General features: G+C 44.1%; 1 protein-coding gene across 2 annotated transcripts in view; it reads right to left on the reverse strand.

Moving 5' to 3' along the window:
- Positions 1-8182: 8182 nt before the first annotated feature.
- The window catches only part of ST3GAL2 (ST3 beta-galactoside alpha-2,3-sialyltransferase 2), a 43642-nt gene continuing 36796 nt past the window's right edge, over positions 8183-15028 (reverse strand). For both annotated transcript variants that reach the window (XM_088800242.1, XM_019710237.3), the window contains exons 4-7: positions 13501-13680; positions 11902-11947; positions 11496-11615; positions 8183-10666 (exon numbers count right to left, since the gene is read on the reverse strand). In XM_088800242.1, the coding sequence (XP_088656368.1) occupies positions 10493-10666; positions 11496-11615; positions 11902-11947; positions 13501-13680 (520 nt within the window). In that variant the 3' untranslated portion in view covers positions 8183-10492. The remainder of the gene's footprint in view (positions 10667-11495; positions 11616-11901; positions 11948-13500; positions 13681-15028) is intronic.

A 15028-nucleotide genomic window follows, 5' to 3' on the forward strand; every position in this document is an offset into this window, starting at 1 on the left:
AATTTTCTAAATTCTTGTAGGTCTTAAAATATTTTGTCCTGTCTATTGGCTATGAGTGATTATGGTTACCTGAGAAGGTGAGTGGTGGCAGGCCTGTGGGTATTTGGGCCTGAGCCATGGTGAGTGAATGGGAAGATACAAAGGGTCAAGATGGGAGCAGATGGGAGTGAAAGTGCAAGACTGAGTGTCTGTGAGGGTGAAGCCAGGTACAGGAGAGAGGGGCTGTGCAGGTGTATGTGTGAGGGCAGGTGCAACCCACAGCTGGATGTGGGGGAAGGGGTTCTGAGAAGAAAGGCTGGGGCTGAGAGGGGAGCAAGGTTCCAGAAAGGCAGGGGACTGGGTGAAGTGGGGGAAGAGGGAGGCAGTGTGAGGTGGATGTCCCTAAAGGAGAAAGGCAGGGCATGGGAAGAGGTGGAGGGGAGACGGAGGAGGCGCAGTAGATGGAGTAGATGCAGTAGAGAGCCAGCACTCCATTAAGTGATGCCCACTCGGACCTGAAAACAACAGCGATATGGAAAACAAAACTATAAAACAAAAAACACACCGCCTGACCCAAAAACAAGACGAATATTTCTATGAACTAGCAATGGGTCAAAAATACAAAGTGGTAAAGCTCGTCTGAAGCCAAAAGCTTATTGGCCTCCAGTCCAGAAATGGAGTAGCTACAGGCTGTTAGGGCCTGTGGAGTAGAGGGGACTGGAAATGCTGTACACAAGACCAAACCAAAGCCCGGCTTGCTGCTGGGGCGGAGTTAGACTGAACTTTTGCCTGCACCCTGACTGGACATGAGACTTTTGTTAAGACTCATGCCCAGAAAGGCAAAGGCAGTGGGGGGACTTGGAAACCCTACCACCACCGCCAGTAACTGACACAGTTCTGTTGCTTTTGCCTGCCTGATCTGCGATACCCCCGGAATCACAAAATGTCAGCAGCCCTCGTTCTAGAATAAGGGCCAAAGGGGCGGGGAGCTGGATGGAGCCAACTGCTAAACCCATATGTGGATTGTGGGGAGAAGAACTCTTAACAGTAAGAAAGACTGCAAATTATCAAAACAAATTTACCTCAGATAAAATTAGTTTTATGGAATGGCCTGTTAAGAGACTTTATGTATGTTTGGATGCTCAAAGAGAAAAAGAATTACATTTCACTAAAAAAGAAATTTTTAGACAAAAGTAGTGGCGTGCTGAAACTCACAAGAGTTAAATCGTGGGTAGCTTGAAGCTGGCCATGCTGGGAGTATTTACACCACAGAAATGAACTACAAATTAGTTTTTTGTTTTCAGAGAGACAGTTTACCAGCATATCATTGAGCAGAAATAAAACAAGATTAGAAATTTTAGAAATGAGAAAGGTCATTGAAATAAAAATAAATAGGAATTCTAGATTTAAATCCTAATTATACTCTTGATTTAAGAACAAGAATAAAAACAACCTAAGTTTCAGTAGATTCAGATAATCAAACTTTCTTGCTCTAATGAAGTCGAAAATGGATGTTCGTGATAGGCTGGCTCTACTGGACACTCCTCCCTGACTCCCTCCATTTAAAACATATTTTATAGACTTTATTTTTTAGAAGAGTTTTAAATGTACAGAAAAATTGAGAAGATAGTGCAGAGGGGTCCTATATATGCCCCCACTCCCACACCCAGTTTCCCCTATTATTAGTGTGATGTATTTATTATAATTAATGAGCCATATTAATTATTCAGATTTCCTCCGTTTTCCCCTAGTGTCTTTCTGTTCCAGGGTCGCATCCAGGACACCATATTACATGTAGTCGTCATAGCTCCTTAGGTTCCTCTTAGCTGTGACAGTTTTCAGACTTTCCTGGTCATTGATGACATTGACAGTTTTGAGGAGCCAGGTTTGGGTTTTTTGTGGGATTCTCTACTGGAATTTGTCTGATGTTTTTCTCATGATTAGACTGAGATTATAGGGTTTTGGCAGGAAAACCACAGGAGTAAACTTTCATTTTCATCACAAGTCAAAGGCACATACTACCAACATGACATCAGTGTTATCAAGGTCACTGATGTCAACCTTAAAAGCCTGGCTGAGGGGTGTTTGTCAGGTTTCTCCACTGTAAAGTTACTCTCCCCCGCCCCTTCACACTACTCTGCTCTTTGGAAGGAGGTTACTATGCACAGTGCACATCTAAGGAGTGGAGATCTGTGCTCTCCCTCCTGGAGGGCAGAGTAGCTACGTAAGTTATTTGGAATTCTTCTGCGTGGGAAATTTGTCACTTCCCATGTATTAATTTATTCAATCATGTATTTATATATGTCTAGACTGGTGATGTTAAAACCTTGATCATTTGGTTAAGGTGACTGATATTTTAAAAAATCTTTTAAGTAAAAAAATCCTATAGTTGAGTTATTTCATTTATAGCAAAGAAGGCTTAGATTCCAGACCCTTTCCTTGAGTGGTCTTTAGTGTTTCATGGAGACAGGGATTCACAGTGAGAGCGGTGGAGATGCAGCCCGGGACACTGAACATCAGTCCGGGGGCGGGGGAGTGCACTGGGATCTCTTTCCTTTTAATGGGTCCCTTTATACGTTTCATGACAAATCATAGATACAAAAGAAATATTGCAGGAAGGCCTTCCATGATTTACTTTATATTCTTATGAATTGTTTGAATTATTTTTGTAATGATTATGTATTACTTAATTTTAAGACATTATTTTATAGTAAAGGAAGGATTGAACGCAGATCCCTCTGAGTGCAGACACCGTATGTTCTTTCTACTTCACCAAGCCTTCTCCCTAGAGAGAAGTCCTGCTGCCAGAAAGAGCCTGTATTATTCTCAGGAGCAGAAACAGTGGTTAGATGAAAGGTGGGAACTCTATATTCTCAGAAGAACAGGCTGGTCCTGATACCCACAGTATAGCAAGCATGGGGGGAAGGGAAATTTTCTTGCATTTGTGTAGGTTGTCACCCAGGCATAGACTTGCTGCAGAAGCTAAGGTTTTTCTGGAAGGGTAGTGAATAGCAGCATTGATTCCTAATTCACACTCAGGAAGCAATAATTTGATTTTTTCAAAATATAGTTTTAGTATTTTACCCTTCCCTCCACCTAGCTAGGAAGGATGTTTTCTTACCTTGCCAAACACGTCGCAGGAAGCAGTTCCTTGCCTGCTGAATGGTAATCCATAGCTGTTCCTGTGATGGGTACAATATTTCATCACTTCCTTCCCTTCCGCTGGCATCTATCCAGTATGCCAGCCAGGTGTGTATGCACTCACGCCTGTCCAGGCTATAAATCCAAGCATTTCTCTCCAAAGAGCCCTCTGTATTGTAGACTGTTACTGCTCACCCCAATATGGTGCCTCTCCCAGAGGAGGTTTACACATCCCTGCCAGACTGAGGCATAGCCACGGGATTTCTTTGGCATCAAGAAATGTGAATTTCTTGACAGAAGCTGTAAGAGCCAGCGCGTGGCTCACCAGATTCTCTTTTCCTGCTCTTGAGAGCACAGACCCACCACAGAAGGCGCCACGGTCCACCTGAGTCCCTGAGGGACCATGATGCTTAGAGCCCCATGATGGAAATGTGGCTTGAGTGAGAAATAAACTTTGTTGTTTTAAGCCACTGGGAGCTTTTTTATTACTGCAATATAACCTAGCTTTTTGTTACTCCCCACCCCACCCGCCATGGAATGCTGTCCAGCCACCCTAATGCCAATGCAGGTGGTAGGTAAGCCCCATCCCATCCATGTACACAAAATTCTCAAGCAGTTTCTTGATTCACTATTTTAGAAGAGAGAACTGTTCAACTACCAGTTATTTAAAAAGCCTTCATCATGATAGAGAAAGGTTAAGTAAGCAACCACAAAAAAACCAACTCTGGAGACAGAAATCAAAGAAGAAAATTATTCTAAGCAATGATTAAACATCACACTTACCTAACTTTCCATGACCTCACCAAAGTTATAAGGAAGGAATGAAAGAGGTATAAATTCACACAAATAAAATGGGAGCAATTACATCAGTAGAAGAATTTAACAAAATATTTGGAACACACACAAAAAAATGGGTGAAAAAAACTCACATTTTAGCAACATGGGCAACTATAGATGAAAAAAGTTCAAGTCCAAAAACCAACTGCAAAGCTGATATACTTGATTTGTTTGACTATATCAAAGAGCTACCACTTTTAGGATTTTTTACATTTAGTTCTGATTCATGATTCATTTGGCATTTTGGTGAATGGTTTAACGAATGCATCTAATTTTATCCTTTTCCAAATTGTTATCTAATTATCCCATAAAACTTATTTAAACATCCATCTTTTCCTAAGCGATTCGAGAGGTCTTTATTATAAACTCAATTTCTAAATGAACTTGGGTCTACGCAATCAGACTATTGAAACAGAATAGAGTATCCAGAAATAGGCTCAAGTGAATATGAAAAATCAGGATAGAGGTTACCTTCAGGGGAAGAAGGGTTAGGCAAGAAAGACGGAGGGGGGAGGCTACTGGGCTTTTTGCACAACCTGAGTGGTGGTTACATGAATGCTCATCTTAAAATAATTCATTAAGGAAACTCTATACTGTTTTCTATAGGGTAGTACCAATTTGCATTCCTCCACATTCTCACCTGCACTTGTTAGTTCTGGTCTTTTTGATAATAGCCATCCTAACAAGTGTGAGGTAGTATTGTGGTTTTGATTTGCATTTCCTTGATGATTAGTGATGTTGAGCACTTTTTAATGTACCTGTTGGCCATCTGAATATCTTCTTTGGAAAAATGTCTATTTGGATCCTCTGCCCATTTTAAAATTGGATTTTTTTTTTTTTTGCAATTGAGTTGTAGGAGTTCCTTATATATTTTGGATATTAACCCCTTATCAGATATGTGTATTGCAAATATTTTCTCTCATTCCATAAGTTGCCTTTTCATTTTGTTGATTGTTTCTTTTGCTGTGCAGCTTTTTAGTTTGATGTAATCCCACTTGTTTATTTTGCTTTTGTTGCTTGTGCTTTAGGTATCATAGCCATAAAATCATTGCCAGACTAATGCCAAGGGGCTTTTTCCCTGTGTTTTCTTCTAGGAGTTTTGTGGTTTCAGGTCTTACATTTACATCTTTAATCAATTTGGAGTTAATTTTTATGAGTAATGTAAAATAGCGGTGCAGTTTCATTCTTTTGCATGTGAATAAAGAACTACCATATGATCCAACAATTCTATTTCTGGGTACATATCTGAAGGAAAAGAAATCACTGTCTCAAAGAGATCTGCATGCCCATGTTTACTGTAGCATTATTTATAATAGCGAAGACATGGAAACAACCAAAGTGTCCATGAGTGAGTGAGTGAATAAAGAAAATGTCACACACACACACACACACGAATATTATTCGGCCATGAAAAAAAGAAATCCTGCCATTTGGGACAACATGGATGGAACTTAAGGGTATTATGCTAATGAAATAAGTCAGAGAAAGACAAATGCTGTATGATCTCACTTATATGTGGAATCTTAAAAAAAAACAAATCCATAGAAACAGAGCAGATTGGTGGCTGCCAGGGGCAGGGGGATTGGAGGGGTGGGGAAATGGGTGAAGGTGGTCAAAAGGTACAAACCTCCTGTTGTAAAATACATATTAAGTTAGTGCAAAAGTAATTGTGGACTTTGCAATTATTTTTAACCTTTTAAGCCACAATTACTTTTGCAGCAACCTAATAAATAAGTCCTGGGGACATAATCTATAGCATGGTGACTATACTTAATATTTTATCATATATTTGAAAGTTGCCAAGACAGTAGATTTTAGGAAGTTCTCACCACACACACAGAAATTTAACTATATGAGGTTATGGATATGTTAACTAACCTTATTATGATAATTCTCTTGCAATATATACACATATAAAATCACTACATTGTACATCTTATATACTTACGCAATGTTATGTCAATTATGTCTCAGTAAAGCTGGAAAAATAAAATTCCAGCTTTTCTAATTCTTTCACATAACATGTTCAACCGCCTCTTCTCCTTTTCTTCAATTCCTTTTGGTATCCAAATGGCAGTGGAAATTGTTTTCCTTTACCACAGTAATTATATATATATATATATATATATATATATATATATATATATATATATAATCCTGTCTATATCGGTTATATATAATATTCTATCTTTGCCTTGCCAAGTAAATTTCTATTATGGAGCCTTTAAAAAATAGTAATTCATTAAGTTATATATTTTTGTACATTTATTTTTATGCTCTTTTCTGTATATGTATTATATCTCACAACAAAAATGGTTTAAAAAATTAATTTAAAAAATGCATTACTGATTGGGAAACCAACATCTTTGAAGAATTCTGGTGTCTGTCATCTGAAAGTCAGAGAATGGGATTCCAGTATGATAAAGGCCAGAAAGACGTGCCGAACTACCTGAGATAGGTAGGCACATTTACCACAACAAAACACAGTATGGTAAGTAAGAGCTTTGACCTATGATGACTTGGGACAATAATTAATTGACCAGTAGGGTCCCTATAAATGAAATAGGTGCTGGGCAGCCTACTAAATTACTTGATGTATATTGGAGGGAAAATTCTAGGAGTGCTGAGAAGAAACCTGAGTCACAGTGATGGGGATTCACAGCTTCTTATCCAGTTCCCAGATGTAATTCAGGTCACACACCTGAAGCTTCTGTTTCAAGAGAATTCCAGGATCTGTCAGGAGCAACCTTCTGATATAGCTCAGATGTGACTCTTCCCCCAAGCCGTTCCAGAGGGACCTACTTCCCGGAGTGACAGTGCACTGGGGAAGAGGAAATACCAAGACCTTCAGGAGTTACCAGATACTGGCTCTGAGACCCAAATGCCAGTGTGGTCCATTCGTTAGAGTGAGCTTATTATGTCAAATGATAGCTGGAGCTCTAGTCAAAGTCCATTTAATGGGAGGTCTAATGACACCACAGACCCATTTTAAGGTAACTTCCTCAGTCCCAAAGGGAAGAGAGATTTTATTATGTGGCAGAATCCCCATATTGGCAAACTAACCCATGGGGTGAAGGTGATTATGAGGGGATGGGCCAAATAGAAGTCCCTGGGACTCTCTATAAGATAGTAAGTCAAGTCAATACCACATCCCCACTGGATTTGCAGATGGTGCTGCCATCAAACTTGAGTTGTGCAAACTTTCTCATCCCATTTACTCACCATCTGAGTCATGGAGAATGACAGTTTATTGCAAATGTGATCAAGTGTTAATGCCAACCTGTGGTTCCAGATGTGGCATCTTTGCTGGATCAAAGCAACACAGTCCTTGGCCAACATGGAAAAGAAAAAAAGACACACTATTTGGTGGAACTCTTGATTCTGGGGGCAACAGGTACATTCGGGAATGCTGATGCAACCAATTATGATGGCATGTAAGGCAGCCCACTTTGAATAGGGGACCTGAACAATAAATGGTTCTTAGCAGTCCAGGATGTGTTTGCCTGCCACTGGGCCTTATGACTCAGCCAACCAAATGCTATTGGAGTGTCTGGCAGAGAGAGACATATGGAATCTCTGACAACTCCAAGTTAGGAGAATTACAGCCCAGAGTTCTAAGGTTTAGATAAAGACCAATGTTCTCCACCAAAAAGTAGTCTCCATTTGAAAAGCAACTCTTGGGCATTGGCAGAAACTGAATCGTGGGACACCGAGTGACTGGACTGCAAGTGGTCCAATGTAAGATCCATATTACCCGATTGCCGAACTAAAATCAATTCAGTGGTGTTCCACTGAATAATGTACGTAGGCTCAAGTGGGTCCAGATGGCCCAATGAAACAGCATGGGTAGATGCCTCAGACACCCATCGCACCTGCTCCTATCATGCTGTCGATTTCCTGCCACCCACACCTATGGCATCATGATTTCCACAGAACCTGGAAATAGAAGGGGAAAATCCCCATCCTGGTGCCCTCTGGATCTACATGCTATGCTGGCCGCAGCAGTAGACAGTCCCTGCCCTGCTGATCCAGTTGGGTGTTCTGAAGGATAGAGGTGAAGGATCACCCTTCTGGAGGGCACAGCTGGTGGTCCAGGGTTGGGAAGCCTCATGTGTAAGGGGAGGGTGTCTGGAGTCATTCCCTCCCCCCTTCATACATTCCCCAACATTCTCAGCGATTGCTTATTGACGGCTTCCCATTGATACATTTCAAAACAGACAAAGGATTATACAGTTTTTTTGTTCTTTTTAATTCAGAAAGAAAGGGAAGAAAATAAAAAACGTTTGTTTAAATAACTATTGCAGAAAAGGAGATCTGGGCTGGATGCTGGGACCCCCCTCTTCCAGACTGGCGATTTATTAATGTTTTAAACAAAAGGAACAAAAAAGAAATAAATTATTCTGCTCAATACTGTTTGGCATAATTGCATTGTTTTTTCATCTTCTAAACACTCAAAACAGCTTTTCAGGAAGCAATGAGATGAGACCGGCATGAATGGCTGGTGCCTTGGCTCTCGAAAATGGTGTGTGGGGGACCCTGAGAGAGGCATTCCACTAAAGGCCCCCCAAATCCACCCCCATTCTTTACTCTGCCTACTTTTGTAATTAGGAACAGACTCAAGCTAAGTTCTCAATAAATTAACTTTTGGGGTGCCCACTGCCTTGTCTTGACCCTCCTCTATAATCGTCCTGGTTACTGTTTCCCCAGCCAGCTGCAGGAACTACACCAGTGGCCGGGGGGCTGCTTGGTGGTATCAACTCACTAAGAAAAAAGGTGGCATTTGTGTTCGTCACTGTTGGGTAGGGGGGTCTTTTTAGTGGTTTGGAAGCTTCACAGAAGCCCTTTCCCCTCTCCTAAACTTCCCTAACCTTGAAGGGTGAGAATACCATCAGCAGCTTCCTCTAGGGATAAGCTGGGTTCAGTCATGCAAGTAGCTTCCAGTTGGTAACCTCTGGTTGTTAGCTTCCCAGCCTTTTCCAGAGCTGGGAATAGAAAGTGAGTTAGAGCGAGGAGGGAGGGAGCATGGGGCAGCGGAGGAGGCATGCAGGGGGCAAGTCTACTCCTCCCTAGCCAGGTTCGCCGCTATTTCCATGGCCAGCTTAGAATTTTAAAAGAATCTTTGTTGGTCAGCCAAACCTGGTAACGTCAGGTTAACTAAATTATGAGCCCAAAGCAAATCCTAGCCCAAGCAAGAGGTTTCCGACTCTTCCTTGGGGTGATGGGTGAAGGAAAAAGATGCACGCACCAGGCAGCTGGACTTCCCATCTCCAGCCTTCCTGCCCACGTGTTGCTCCCTCTCCCTAGAGCCAGCCAGCCAGTCGTGTGTGTGTGTGTGTGTGTGTGTGTGTGTGTGTGTGAGAGAGAGAGAGAGAGAGAGAGAGAGAGAGAGAGAGAGAGAGAGAGAGAGAGAGAGAGAGAGAGAGAGAGAGAGAGAGAAAGCAGCACTGCCCCAATCAATCCCAGGGCAAGTTTTGATTATTTTCCAGAGCAACAAGTACGCTGGTGAGGAGGCCCAGGGCCTAAGGACAGACTGAAACAAGTGTGGCAAACAATAGGGGCCAAGTGAACACGTGAGCGAAAAGCACCTTACATTTGATGTGACGGGGCTTCCTTGTCCCTTGCCCCGTTCCTTACACCTGTCTATGTTCCAGAGTTAGGCCCTAGGCGAATTTCACCCCCAAGCAAGGGGTAACATAATTCGTTTTCTGGTGAGACACTAAATGCCCTGGTCAGAAAGGCCATTCCATAGGGTGGCCCAAAGTGGGTAAGGAGGAAGGGACCCACGCGCCCTCTGGATTCTCACTGCATTTCTTTGGTGGGTTGACACCCATCTGGGCCTGACCGATAAAGGAAATGTGGGGTCTAGAATTCCCTCGGAGGCATGGAGCGGTTTGGGAGGGCTCCGGCCTTTCCTACAGGTTGAAAGCGCGCTCCCTGGAAACCACCTGGGTCGTCCCTCGACCACTCGGAGGTCACGACGGACGCCCGGGGAAGGGAAGCCAAACTGCCGCTGCCCCGGCCCTCCCCTGCTTTTCGGCGCCCCCGGCAGGGTCAGGTCCGCAAGTGACTGCGACAGCTCCGACCGAGCCTGAGGAAAGTACTTCTTTCAGGACAGAAGCAACCTCTACTTAAAAAGCATGAAATAAAATCCTACCCAAAAGCATAGGGGTCAGGGGATTGAGCGCTCGCTGGCCCGCCTCTGAAGGCCATTGATTGGAGGAGACGGGGCCCAGCGCCAGACGTTGCCTCAGGAGCTGAGTCGCATAATAGGTTGATAAAAAGAGGCTCCGCCCGACTGCAGCGTTGATTGGTGCCAGGCACCCAGAATCTTGTGATTGGCAGGGAGGAGCCGGCGCTCGCTGGGCTGCAGCATGATTGGTCCAGTCCACCGCCCGGCGTCGCTCGGAATCGCGTGGAGACGCCCCATTCCTGGCACCCCGCCCACGCCTAGGCCACCGCGCTGGGGCTGGCCTCGAGTCCCGGCCGGGACCTTGCGCTGGCGCCTCAAGGCGGAAGAGTCTTCGCCACACCTGGCTCAGTTGCCTCGATAGACCTCGATCTTGCTGGCCTTGGCCAGCATGTCGATGATGTGGGCCTCGAAGTCGGCGTCGTGCACGCCGGTCTTCCGGAACTCACCCGCGTACCGGTTATTCTCCCAGTAGTGGTGCCAGTTGCCCCGGCTGTCGGCCCCGAACCCGTACACGTTCACCTGCAGGGGAGGGCGGCACAGGTCACCCCACGTCGGGGACAGTGGAAAACTGGTCGCGGGGGAGCCTCGGGTCGTGGTGTGGGAGGAGAAAGGAGCCGCAGCGACCCGACCAAAGCCCGGGAGGCCGGCAGCTAATCCATTCCCAGAGCGCGGGCGGCACAGGAAGGCAGGGGACACCCAGGCCTGATGCTAAGGACACTGGCTCACAGAGGGAGGCTGCTGCTCCCTTTCAGCTTTCTTTCCATCCGTCTGATTGCATCAAGAAAAACGTCCCAGTTTAGGGCTAGTCCTACCTCTACTAACTTTCTTTTTTTTTAAATGGAGTAGTTTCATTTGAAAGCTGGTCAATACCATACGCTGAAGAATTTACTGGCAAAAGTGGGTGTGGTGGGCGTGAGCACTGAAGTGTATACAGCACAGTAACTGCTGGCTAGCCCGATGCGGCTCCTTGAATGGCAAACCTCCATTTTTAATACACAAGGGTAGGCCTGGTGGGAGACAACCATCCTGCTGAAACTTGTTTCCATTCTGTTTGCTTTTGGTTATTTTTTCTTTATGGTAAGTAATATCAATTAATGGTAGTAGTATTCTACTTCCTTTTTAAATAAATAACTTCAATGAAGTGATTTTCGATTTGGTAAATCATAAAAGTAGTAAGTTTGGGAAATGTAGATCTATACTTTATGGCCTAGAAATGGGGGGAATCAAAGCCACTTGGTTGCTGCCTACAAAAGCACATTCCTCTTCAGGCAGTGCTAAGCCCAAAGAAGGGTTGCTTTCCCTCTGTCCCATGGGTCCCACTATTTTACCCCCCGATTTGGCTACCTACCTCATCACACACGTGCAGGGCAAAGAAGAGCACCAGCATCCCTGTGGAAGGATACCGCCCGTGATGCTCTGTCCATCTGTCATGGATGTACTTGAAGAAGGCTGGGTTATAGATCTGGACCTAGGAGGAGAAAATTTAACAGGCACATGAGGGGCTTTTGGGGCTGAGACAGGCGAGGCTCTGAGCAGCTTCTGCCAGCTCCACCATGCTTACTAGTGGGCCTGTTCATCGTGTTCCCTGGTTCCTGCAGCCTCTGTGGAGGTCAGGCATATCAGCAGATGGGGAGTCTGAAGGTTCTGGAAGGGCACTAGGGCACAATTGAGCCACTGGACCCGGCACACCAGGAGTCAGGTCTCCACTGTTTCCACTGACGTGGGGCTGAAGTTGAGAGGAGGAGGAAGCTTACCTTTTCTTTGTCCACTCGAAGAAAGGACTTCACTGGGGCATAGGTGCTACAAGCAAACAAAACAATAACATTTAGATGGCTCCGTGGAACCCAGGGATGCCTTTCCTCCCACTCAGGTCTGCTTCCAGACTGCTCACCCATACCACATCCCTGTAGTATCTCACTCAGAAAACTTCAATGGCTCCCCAGGTCCTTCAGGATAAAATAAGGATGTTTTAGACAAGCATTGGCGCCTTTCATAAGCCAGCGCCAACTTTTCTTCCCACAGTTCTCTGCTATGAACTCTCCGCTTGAGTTAGCCGATCATCTCAAATCCACCATGTGTGTGCTCTTACCTGTGTCCATAATGACTCTCACTACTACTCACATTTAGCATAGATGCCTCCTTCCCTATTAGCTAGCCATGGTACTCATGATCTATACTTCCTTTTCTGGGAAGCTGTGGGACTTAAACTCTGTAGCACTAATTTTATGTCTCCCCAACATAAGATAAAGTCAGGAAACTACCTTGTACTTCTGTGTTTAAAAATGCATGAGGACAACAGGCAAAAGGTGGAAATAACTCAGTTGTCCATTGATGGATGAATGAATAAACAAAATGTGCTGTATCCATTCAGGGGAATACTTAGCATTCAGTCTTTAAAATGAATGAAATCCTGACACATGCTACAACATAGATGAACCTTGAAACACTTGCTAAGTGAAATAAGCCAGATGTAAAAGGACAAACTGTATGATTCCACTTACATGAAGTACCTAGAATAGTCAAATCACAGAGACAGAATAGTGGTTATCGGGCTGAGAGAAGGAAGGAATGGGGAGTTGTTATTTAATGGCTACAGAGTTTCCATTTGAGATGATGTTTTGACTATGGGTAGTGGTGATGTCTGCACAACAATGTGACTGACTGTACTTAATGCTACTGAATTGTATGATTAAAATGGTAAATTTTAAGTTACATACATTTTGCCACACACACAAAAACCATGGTGAGACAGCTGATTAGTGATTGCCTATGATTGGAAGGTGGGGTGATGGCTAAGGTGTGCAAGGGTATCTTTAGATCTTTATCTTTAAAGATTTTCATCTTTAGAACATGAAAGTGTTCTAAAATTGATTGTGGTGATGGTTACACAACTCTATGAATAGACTAAAAGCCACTGAATTGTACACTTTAAATGTGTGAATTGTATGGTTATACGAGTTACATCTCAATAAAGCTGTTAATAAAACACTTGGTTCCTGAGGTTCCCAGTTGTGACGTCTCTGGCAACTTTGCTCAAAGAAAGTTCTCAGAAGGAAGCGCTCCCATAGTCAGGAGCCACCTCCTGGAAAGGAGACCAAAACCAGATTGTCCTTTTCTTATCTTTCCACCACCAACCAGTATGTTGGCTGTCACCATTCAGGAAGTGACACAGAACACACTCTGGCCGACTCAGCTAGTATACTATTTGGGGCCCTCCTTACCGTCTCCCTCCTTACCAGCCCCTCTTGGCCAAAATACTCATTAAAGGAATTTTAAGGTCCAGTCCCCAGGCAGACTCCTCCCAAGGTGGTCCTGTCACCCATATTGCACTCCCAGTCAGCAGAGTGGCTCACAATCGGATCTGCCCTGTGGACAGGGCGCTGGCGATCCACAGCAGGTCCAGAGCCTTGAAAGGCACCAACACAAAGCTGACATTGGCGGGCAGGTTCTTGGCACTCTCTGGGTACATGAAATGGTGGGTGGTTCGGCTGCCAACATCCTGCTCAAAGCCCACAGTTGGCGCCTGATTCATCCTGCAGAGACAAGAAGGTGACATGAGAAGAGATTGCCGCAGAAACTGGTACAAGATTTTTAGAGGACAATTTGGTGTTAGCCATCAAAAATAGAAATGGGTGTACACTTTGACCCAGCAATTCCATTTCCAAACATCCAGCCTATAAAAATGGTTGTGTAAGTGTACAAAACCGTGTACACGGATATTCACTGCAATATCACAATAGTGAAAAGTAGAATGAATCAAACAAAGAACTACGGAGTTAATACAGTTTGGCCCATTCAAATAATGGAAAACGATGTAGCTATCAGAATGAATGCAGGAGATTTACATGTGCTGTAAGAAACACGTCCAAGAGCTATTCAGTGAAAAAAACCAAGTCGTGTGCGGTAACCCACCTTTTCCTTATAATACATATTCCTTGAATACCTATTGTGTGCAACAGGAGGGAATTACAACACAGAAAAGGAAAACTTAAAACTACATAGTGTGTAATTCAAGTTAGATCAACACTGAAAAAAACCCCAAAAAACTACAGAGTGTGATACCATTTTTTGTAAAAAATAAAATAAAAAATACTTTAGTATATAAATAGAAAAAAATCTGTACTAGTATTAAAATTGTTGACAATAGTTACTCTTGGGGATTGGGAAAGGGTAATTTTTTTATTGTATACATTTGTTTGGTTATTTTTTTTCCTTCAATAACACCTCACCTCTGTGAGGAACACAGCAGGCTGGGGAGAAAGGCTTAAGAGGGACGGTGTTTTCCAGCTGCTGGAGTACAGAAGGAAGTAGCAGGCAGTGGAATACTTGTTTGGTAACACTCAAGCCATTTGGGGCTTGGGCTGGGCAGGTGCTGAGGTCAAGGTTCACTCTTGTGAGGACCGTCGAGTTAAACCTCACCTCACTCGAGATGAAGAGGCCAGGCTGGTTCTGCAGATAGAAGAGCTGTAGCTGCCCCAGGTTGGCTTCTGCAGACAGCCACTGACGGGGCAGCCAGAGCGTTCCTAACATCCCTTCTGAGACCCATCAGCCAGCATCACTCTGTTTCCTGCCCTTCAGTCAGCCCTGCTGCAGAGTCTCTACCTCCCTCAGGTCCCCCCACTTGCTGGGCAGGCACCAATTTTCAAAAGATTGGGAATGAATGGAGTAAGAGGTCCAAAAAGATGTTTCAGAGCTCTAAGACAAAGGGAAGAAACATGGCATGCTTTGGGAGACAGGATTTTGCTTTGAAGTTCTGATTAATTCTGGAGAAGTCAAGCCCTCGAGAGGGGCAGAACAGGATAGAGGATGAGCTGGGTCCCTGTGTCTCAAGGGCAAAGTATTCTAGAATTCTATCTGTCCCTGGTTGCCTCCAGCCACCAA

Source organism: Rhinolophus sinicus, chromosome 8, assembly GCF_057876585.1.
Source record: "Rhinolophus sinicus isolate RSI-liver-muscle chromosome 8, RSI-T2T, whole genome shotgun sequence".
Classification (NCBI taxonomy): Eukaryota; Metazoa; Chordata; class Mammalia; order Chiroptera; family Rhinolophidae; genus Rhinolophus; species Rhinolophus sinicus.